Raw genomic sequence first — 9,401 nt, 5'->3', positions numbered from 1 at the left:
TTCCTTCCTTCCTTCCTTCCCTTCCTTCCTTGCCTTCGCTTCCTTCCTTCTTCCTTCCTTCCTTCCTTCCTTCTTCCTTCCTTCCTTCCTTCCTTCCTTCCTTCCTTCCTTCCTTCCTTCCTTCCTTCCTTCCTTCCTTCCTTCTTCCTTCCTTCCTTCCTTCCTTCCTTCCTTCCTTCCTTCCTTCCTTCCTTCCTTCCTTCCTTCCTTCCTTCCTTCCTTCCTTCCTTCCTTCCTTCCTTCCTTCCTTCCTTCCTTCCTTCCTGCCTTCCTTCCTTGCCTTCCTTCCTTCCTTCCTTCCTTCCTTCCTTCCTTCCTTCCTTCCTTCCTTCCTTCCTTCCTTCCTTCCTTCCTTCCTTCCTTCCTTCCTGACTCCCTCCCTCCTTTTCTCTCCTCCCTCTCTCCCTCCCTCGCTCCCTGCTTCTTTCTCTCCTTCCCTCCTTCCCTCCCTCCCTCCCTGACTCCCTCCCTCCCTCCTGTCTTCCCTCCCTCCCTGACTCACTCCCTGACTCCTTTCCTCCTTCTCTCTCTCCTTCTCTCTCTCCTTCTCTCTCTCCCTCCTTCCCTCCTTCCCTCCCTCCCTGACTCCCTCCCTCCTTCTCTCACTCCTTCCCTCCCTCTTTCCCTCCCTCCCTCCCTCGCTCCTGCAATGCCTTCCCCTCAAATCTGACCGCAGGGCCCGCGTTTGCCCTTGGAAACCAGGCTGGAATCTCATGGAAAAGGGCAGAGGGATTTGGGAAAGGGATTTGGGAAAAGCAGCAGCCTCGGCCTTGATCCCGGTCCCGGGGCTGCTCTCCTCCTCTGCTCCTTGCCTGGTGGGAACACTCGGGCCGAGGAGCAGAAATGACTCCAGCGACCATCACAGGTTATTTTATTTATGGATCCAGGTTATTTATGGATCCAGGTTATTTATGGATCTCTGCTTGTTGTTTCCAGCCCTGATTGCTTGCCCTGATTAAGGATTTAGGTGCCCAAGGATTTTGGATTAAGGAGTTTGCTGGAAGGCAACCACCCCATGGGGGTTAATGCCACAGGAACCCCATTCCTGGAGGAAACCATGGAGATTTTTAGGTTGGAAAAGATCTTTAAGATCGAGTCCAAGCAGGAACCCGGCCAAGGCCACCTGTCACCCGTGTCCCCAGGGGGCTTTGGGGTGGGCAGGAGGGGCAGGAAAGGCCTGGAGGGAGAACATGGAGTGGGATCAGCTTGGGAATGATCCTGTGGAGGACATGGAGTGGGATCAGCCCAGGAGGATCCTGCAGGAGAACATGGAGTGGGATCAGCTTGGGAGGATCCTGTGGAGGATATGGAGTGGGATCAGCCCAGGAGGATCCTGCAGGAGAACACGGATTGGGATCAGCTCTGGAATGATCCTGCAGGAGAACATGGAGTGGGATCAGCTTGGGAAGGATCCTGCAGGAGGACACAGAGTGGGATCGGCTCTGGAATGATCCTGCAGGAGAACATGGAGTGGGATCAGCTCTGGAGAATCCTGTGGATGACATGGAGTGGGATCAGCTTGGGAAGGATCCTGCAGGAGGACAGGAGTGGGATCAGCCCAGGAGGATCCTGCAGGAGAACACGGATTGGGATCAGGTCTGGAATGATCCTGCAGGAGAACATGGAGTGGGATCAGCCCAGGAGGATCTTTGGGAGAACATGGAGTGGGATCAGCCCAGGAGGATCCTGCAGGAGAACACGGATTGGGATCAGCCCAGGAAGATCCTGCAGGAGAACATGGAGTGGGATCAGCCCAGGAGGATCCTGCAGGAGAACACGGATTGGGATCAGGTCTGGAATGATCCTGCAGGAGAACATGGAGTGGGATCAGCCCAGGAGGATCCTGCAGGAGAACACGGATTGGGATCAGCCCAGGAAGATCCTGCTGGAGAATACGGAGTGGGATCAGCCCAGGAGGATCCTGCAGGAGAACACGGAGTGGGATCAGCCCAGGAGGATCCTGCAGGAGAACACGGAGTGGGATCAGCCCAGGAGGATCCTGCAGGAGAACACGGATTGGGATCAGCCCAGGAAGATCCTGCAGGAGGACACAGAGTGGGATCAGCCCAGGAGGATCCTGCAGGAGAACACGGAGTGGGATCAGCCCAGGAGGATCCTGCAGGGCCTGTCCCTGTCATTGGAGCTGTCAGTGGCACGGGGCAGTCGCTGTCCTGGGAGGGCAGAGCTCACACCTGGCACAGGTGTTCAGGAGCCTGGGCACACCCAGGGGCAATCCTGGGCCTGGAACATTGCCAATCCAATCCTGGATCCTTGGGAATGTTTGGATGCAGAGAGCGGCTCGTTCCCCCTGCGGGGGCAGGAGCCATGCGCGGGGAGAGCTCCGAGTCTGCCCCGGCGTCCCTTCACCCGCTGCGACCCTGCCGTGGTGCCACCTCCTGCCAGGGCCAGGGCACGGAATTCCAAGAATCCCAGGCTTCTGCACATTCCCAAAATCCGGAGCTGCGGCGTGGATGGGCATTGCCACCTAGCGGGGCGCCCTCTGCCCGGCCTCCCTGTCCCTGCCACCACAGTGCCACCACAGTGCCACCACAGTGCCACCACCATGGCACGGCTCCCAGGCAGGGACAGATCTGGGAATGCCGCTGCTCCCTCCCCGCCTGGAGCGAGCCCTCAGAGGGGTTTTTTTGTTCTTTCCGTCGCTCCTCACAAGTTGTTTTCCGCTCAAAATTCCCCTTTTTCCCCTGAGTGGAGAGGGAGCAGCAAAGGTCAAGCTTGGCCCCGGGCGCTGGGGCCGGGCAGAGCGCGCCGACACCTTCGGATTCCGGGGAAAAAAAGGCACCACTGAGTGAAATTGGGGACTGCGAGACACGAGCCGCCCGCCCCGGGGCACCGGGGCCGCCTGTCAAAGGGTCCCTGTGCTCGGGGAACAAAGATCTCATGCAGCGGGGCGCGATCCTGGAGCTGAGGCTCGGGAAAAAGGGAATAACTCATCCAAGGGCACAGAAAATGGGAATAACCTGTCAAGGGCTCAAAAAAAAAGGGAATAACCCATCCAGGAGCACAGAAAAAAGGGGAATAGCACCTCCAAGGGCACAAAACATGGGAATAACCTGCCCAAGAGCACAGAAAATGGGAATAACCCATCCAGGAGCACAAAACATAGGAATAATGCATCCAAGGGCTCGAGGAAAGGGAATAACCAATTCAGGGGGGCAAAAATAAAAAAAGGGAATAACCTGTCCAAGGGCACAAAAAAAAAAAAAAAAAGGAATAACCCATCCAAGGGCACAAGTGACAAGGCCACGTCTTGCCCTGACCATGCTCCAACCCAAAATCACCCCACGGGCTGCAAGGCTGAGATAAAACCACCCCGAATCCCAGATCCGGGTGCCCCTGGGAAGTTTTCCCATCGCCTAGAATGGATCTCGGGGTGGATAAACACTTTTTCCTCAGGATCTGCACAAACAAAGCCCGGCCCGGTGCCGGGCGCTCGAGGAAGGCGCAATAAATGTTTCAGCAGCGCAGGAGAAGTCTCTGATCCAGCTCCCTCTAAATCATTCATGGCCTTCCCTGTCTGCTCCAGGAAGATCCAATTATCCCCATTTTCTGCTAAACATTGAGATTCCCAGAGTTTTTTTGTCAGGAAAGAGGGGAGGTGCTCGCAGCGTCCCCAAGTGGGGGCTTGGAGTGGCAGAGCTGAAGCTCGCAGCCCCTCCTGGATTCGTCCAGGAGAAAATTCCAGTGGAAAATCCCAGCAGATCTTCCCCAGAGCCAGCTGGAACACGGCACCAGCAGCGCCGGGATTGAGATTTTCCAAAATGTTCATTTCCAAATGTTCATTTCCAAATGTTCATTTAATTTGGAATTAATGGGATGATTTCCTCCCCTCTCCTTATGATAATTGAAAAGGGGAAAAAAAATATTATTAAACACAGCTTTGTGTCTGAGCCCTGAGAACGAGGTGGGAAATATCCACCCGGCACAGGGCTGCCAATGCCCAATAAAAAAGTTTCTTTCAATAAGCAGCTGGTTGGAATTAAACAAGCAAAGAGCTGCCTGCTAAAATCAGAATTAATTGAGCGTTTCGAGGCCTCGTGTCTTGGTTTGGAAAGACGGGTGTCTGCTAAGGAAGGCAGGAAAAAAAAATGTAAAACCCCTCCCTCTGAGTTGTTATACATTTGAAATTAAGGGGGGGATCTCAGGCAAAAATATGGGAGCAGGAATACAGTTCTTTATTAGGGAAGAAAATAAAAAGGTAAAATAAACGATGAGTAAACCAAAACAACACGGACAGAGTCAGAATATAGCCTGACACCCTGTGGGTCAGGGTGTTGGTAGCAGTCCAATTGGAATTGTGGCTGCAGTCCTCCTGGAGCAGCAGCTGTGGTTCTGTTGGAGCAGGGATCCTGTAGAAAGGGTGTAGATCCTGTAGAAAGGGTGTAGTTCCTGTAGAAAAGGTGTAGTTCCTGTTAAAAGGGTGTAGTTCATGTAGGAAAGGGTGTAGTCTTCCTGTAGAATAGAAAAGGGAATAGAAAAGGGTGTAGTTCCTGTAGAAAGGGTGTAGTTCCTGTAGAAAAAGGGTGTAGTTCCTGTTGGTCTGGGTGTAGTAGGAAAGGGTGTAGTTCCTGTAGAAAGGGTGTAGTTCCTGTAGAAAGGGAGTAGCTCCTGTAGGAAAGGGTGTATTAGGAAAAGGTGTAGTTCCTGTAGGAAAGGGTGTACTTCCTGTAGAAAGGGTGTAGTTCCTGTAGGAAAAGGTGTCGTTCCTGTTAAAAGGGTGTAGTTCATGTAGGAAAGGGTGTAGTCTTCCTGTAGAATAGAAAAGGGTGTAGTTCCTGTAGAAAAAGGGTGTAGTTCCTGTTGGTCAGGGTGTAGTAGGAAAGGGTGTAGTTCCTGTAGAAAGGGTGCAGTTCCTGTAGGAAAGGGTGTAGCTCCTGTAGGAAAGGGTGTAGTAGGGAAGGTGTAGCTCCTGTAGGAAAGGGTGTACTTCCTGTAGGAAAGGTTGTAGTTCCTGTAGAATAGAAAAGGGAGTTCCTGTAGAAAAGGTGTAATTCCTGTACAAAAGGGTGTAGTTCCTGTAGAATAGACAAGGGTGTAGTTCCTGTAGAAAAGGCGTAGTTCCTGTAGGAAAAGGTGTAGTTCCTGTAGAAAGGGTGCAGTTCCTGTAGGAAAAGGGTGTAGTTCCTGTTGGTCTGGGTGTAGTAGGAAAGGGTGCAGTTCCTGTAGGAAAGGTTGTAGTCTACCTGTAGAATAGAAAAGGGTGTAGTTCCTGTAGAAAGGGTGTCACTCCTGTACAAAAGGGTGTAGTTCCTGTAGGAAAAGGGTGTAGTTCCTGTAGAAAATGGTGTAGTTCCTGTAGGAAAAGGGTGTAGTTCCTGTAGGAAAGGATGTAGTAGGAAAGGGTGTAGTTCCTGTAGGAAAGGGTGTAGTTCCTGTAGGAAAGGGTGCAGTTCCTGTAGGAAAGGGTGTAGTAGAAAGGGTGTAGTTCCTGTAGGAAAGGGTGTAGTTCCTGTAGGAAAGGGTGTAGTAGAAAGGGTGTAGTTCCTGTAGGAAAGGGTGTAGTTCCTGTAGGAAAGGTTGTAGTAGAAAGGGTGTAGTTCCTGTAGGAAAGGGTGCAGTCTTCCTGCAGCGGAAGAGGCAGCTGTTCCTCTGGGAAATCCAGTGCAGGAAAAGCCGTGCCGGTGTCCCAAAACCCCAGATTATACCCAGGTAGGAATGCTTGGCTCCTCCCTCTGGGCCGAGCATCTCCCAGTGGGACGTTACAGCTCTTATCAGTCAGGCAGTGACACTCAGTAGCCCGTTATCAGCAGATGTCTCCCCTGAGGGAGGACTGATTGTGGAAGAGATAAGGAAAACTGCCCACGAGACAACTTCCGCACAGGTGGCAAATGGATACATCTTGTTTTTCAGTCTGGGACATCTCCATGGGAAGCAGCAGCCGGGCTCAGCCCCCACCCCCGGCCCTCAGGTGACATCCACAGGTGATTCCTCAGGTGACACTCTCAGGTGACGCCCTCAGGTGATTCCTCAGGTGGTTCCCCTCAAGTGACACCCTCAGGTGACATCCTTGGGTGACATCCTCAGGTGGTTCCTTCAGGTGATTCCTCAGGTGATTCCTCAGGTGATTCCCCTCAAGTGACACCCTCAGGTGACATCCTTGGGTGATTCCTCAGGTGATTCCTCAGGTGATTCCTCAGGTGACATCCTCAGGTGACGTCCTTTGGTAATTCCTCAGGTGATTCCCCTCGTGACATCCTCAGGTGACATCCTCAGGTGACGTCCTTGGGTGATTCCTCAGGTGATTCCTCAGGTGATTCCTCAGGTGACATCCTCAGGTGGTTCCTCAGGTGGTTCCTCAGGTGATTCCTCAGGTGATTCCTCAGGTGATTCCTCAGGTGACATCCTCAGGTGACATCCTCAGGTGACATCCTCAGGTGATTCCTCAGGTGATTCCTCAGGTGACGCCCTTGAGCTGCAAAGTCCCCGGGATGTCCCCTCCTCCCCAGCCCCAATTCCTCACCCAAAACCCAAATAAAAACCCTGAATTCCCATCACAGCTTCGCTCCCAAATCCCGGGAAAAAAGGAGCCAAAAAAGGCGGCAAAAATGACGGCATTCTAAGGAAAAAAAAATCAATTTTTTACAATTGGATTTCTCCCATCTGTGCCAGACAAATCCTGGGAAAAAGGAGGGAAAACGACAGCATTCCGGGCAAAAAAAATCATTTTTTTATAGCTGGATTTCTCCTGTCCATGCCAGACAAATCCCAGGAAAAAAGGAGGGAAAAATTATGGCATTCCAAGGAAAAAAAACCTCATTTTTTACAACCCGATTTCTCCCGTCCATGCCAGACAAAGCACCAGCTCCTCTCCCAGGTATTTCTTGGAAGCTGGAAATGCTCCCAGCTGCCAGATTGGGCTGTTTGGCCCCAAAAAATTCCCGTATCCACAATTTGGGAAGGTGAAATCTGGGAGAGGCCCCCAGATTCTAATGCTAATTCTAATTCTAATTCTAATTCTAATTCTAATTCTAATTCTAATTTCTTCTCGTTTCTCAGCTTAATGAACAGGTTGCCTGAGAACATATTTTATTCATTTTCCCGGGGAAAATTGAGTTTTCCTGACCTCTTTTTTTTGGCAAGAATGACAATTTCAGCAAATTGGGGAGAAATTGAAAGCATCTGCGGCGGGAAAAAAAAAAACCAACAACTTTGGGACAAAAGGACAGTGGAGCTGGGCAAGCAAGAAATGGGAATTTTCAGCAGTGGGAGATGCCCCAAATTGATTTTTTTCTCCTCAAAATAAACAGTGGATGAAGGTGCCTCCTAATGGGCTCATTTTGGGTGGATTTAAGTGGATGGAAATCAGCTTTTCTTTCCATTTGGGTGCATTGACAATCAAGGAGCCAGGGAATTATTTAGAATAGGAAAGGGAAAAAAAAAACCCTAAAAAGGGGAAAAAATGCATTTCTGTTAGAAATAACACACCGAGCAGAAACTGAATTTAATTCCTATTTAATGCGGGACAGTGTCCTTGGGGAAAATAATTCAAACACGCTCCAAATTAGGTGCATTTATTCCATAAAACTTGAGTTGTAGGAATGGGATTTTCACGATTTTTCCATGAGAATCAGGATATTAAAGGAAAAAAGTCTCAATTCTACATCAAAATGTGAAAAAACTTGATAAGAAATGCAGTTTTGATGGGGTTCCCATGGGATTTCCCACAGTTCTGCCCTGGTTCCTGAAGGTCCTGTTGGCACAGCTTTGGGGTCGGGGCATTTTGGGGTTGGGCACGGCATCACAAATCCCAAATCCTGCATTCCGAATCCCGAATCCCACATCCTGCATCCCACACCCCAAATCCTGCACCCCAAATCACACATCCTAAATCCCGTATCCCAAATCCCAAATCTTAAATCCCGAACCCCGAACCCCAAATTCTAAATCCTGCATTCCAAATCCCACACCCCAAATCCCACATCCCAAATTCCACATCCCTTCTCCTGCGTCCTGCATCCCGCACCCCAAACCCCTCATCCCAAATCTCACACCCCAAATCCCACACACCAAATCCCTCATCCTGCACCCCAGATCCCAAATCCCTCACCCCAAATCCCTGATCCGAAATCGTGCATCCCACACCCCAAATCCTTCACCCCAAATCCCACATCCTCATCCCACACCCCAAATCTCAATCCCGCACCCCAAATCCCACGGCCCACACCCCAAATCCCAAACCCCTCACCCCATATCCCACACCTGCACCCCGAATCCCACACCGCAAATCCCAAACCCCTCACCCCAAATCCCACACCCCAAATCCCAATCCCCTCACCCCATATCCCACACCCCAAATCCCAATCCCCTCACCCCAAATCCCACACCCCAAATCCCAAACCCCTCACCCCATATCCCACACCCGCACCCCAAATCCCACACCGCAAATCCCAAACCCCTCACCCCAAATCCCACACCCCAAATCCCAAACCCCTCACACCATATCCCACACCTGCACCCCGAATCCCACACCGCAAATCCCAAACCCCTCACCCCATATCCCACACCCCAAATCCCAATCCCCTCACCCCATATCCCACACCCTGCACCCCAAACCCCTCACCCCATATCCCACACCCCAAATCCCAAACCCCTCACCCCATATCCCACACCCGCACCCCAAATCCCACACCACAAATCCCAAACCCCTCACCCCAAATCCCACACCCCAAATCCCAAACCCCTCACCCCAAATCCCACACCCCAAATCCCAATCCCCTCACCCCATATCCCACACCCCAAATCCCAATCCCCTCACCCCATATCCCACACCCGCACCCCGAATCCCACACCGCAGATCCCAAACCCCTCACCCCAAATCCCACACCCCAAATCCCAAACCCCTCACCCCGCACCCGCCGTTCCCGCAGCTCTGGCGCTCATTAGCGGCTCCTCATTTCCATGAATCCCGGGAACAGGGCTCAAACCAGCCCCGGCTCGGAGCGATCAAAACAAATCCGCGCGACATGAAAGCGCCGGGGTTGAGGCAGAGGTGAGCAGCTCCAGGAGCGATTCCCACACTTTCATCCCTGTTTTTTCCCTTCCTCTCCAGCATTTCTCGCCAAGCGGTGGAGCTCAGGCGGGGATTTGATGGCTCGGAGATCTGAGGGCTCGGCTGTCAGGGGATGCTCCGCGTTTAGCATCGGTAATCAACCCCGGCGCTGCCGCTTTTCCCATCGCAGAGAGCCCAGAATCCCTCCCAAAGCAATCTCCCAAAGCAATCCCAAAATCCCACCCAAAGCAATCCCAAAATCCATCCCAAAGCAAACCCAAAATCCATCCCAATGTCTATCCCAAAGCAAACCCAAAATCCCACCCAAAGCAAACCCAAAACCCATCCCAAAATCCATCCCAATATCCATCCCAAAGCAATCTCAAAATCCCAC

General features: G+C 51.7%; 1 protein-coding gene across 1 annotated transcript in view; it reads right to left on the bottom strand.

Annotated features, from left to right (window-relative positions):
- The window catches only part of XPO7 (exportin 7), a 33,249-nt gene extending 24,091 nt beyond the window's left edge, over nucleotides 1–9,158 (bottom strand). The window contains exons 1-4 of the mRNA XM_054000474.1: nucleotides 9,078–9,158; nucleotides 5,019–5,201; nucleotides 4,681–4,767; nucleotides 4,361–4,470 (exon numbers count right to left, since the gene is read on the bottom strand). Coding sequence (XP_053856449.1) covers nucleotides 4,361–4,470; nucleotides 4,681–4,767; nucleotides 5,019–5,201; nucleotides 9,078–9,158 — 461 coding nt within the window. The remainder of the gene's footprint in view (nucleotides 1–4,360; nucleotides 4,471–4,680; nucleotides 4,768–5,018; nucleotides 5,202–9,077) is intronic.
- Between the last annotated feature and the right edge of the window lie 243 nt (nucleotides 9,159–9,401).

Source organism: Vidua macroura, chromosome 28 (assembly GCF_024509145.1).
Source record: "Vidua macroura isolate BioBank_ID:100142 chromosome 28, ASM2450914v1, whole genome shotgun sequence".
Classification (NCBI taxonomy): domain Eukaryota; kingdom Metazoa; phylum Chordata; class Aves; order Passeriformes; family Viduidae; genus Vidua; species Vidua macroura.
The sequence above is the reverse complement of the archived record's forward strand: the minus strand, read 5'-3'. Positions and strand labels throughout refer to the sequence as shown.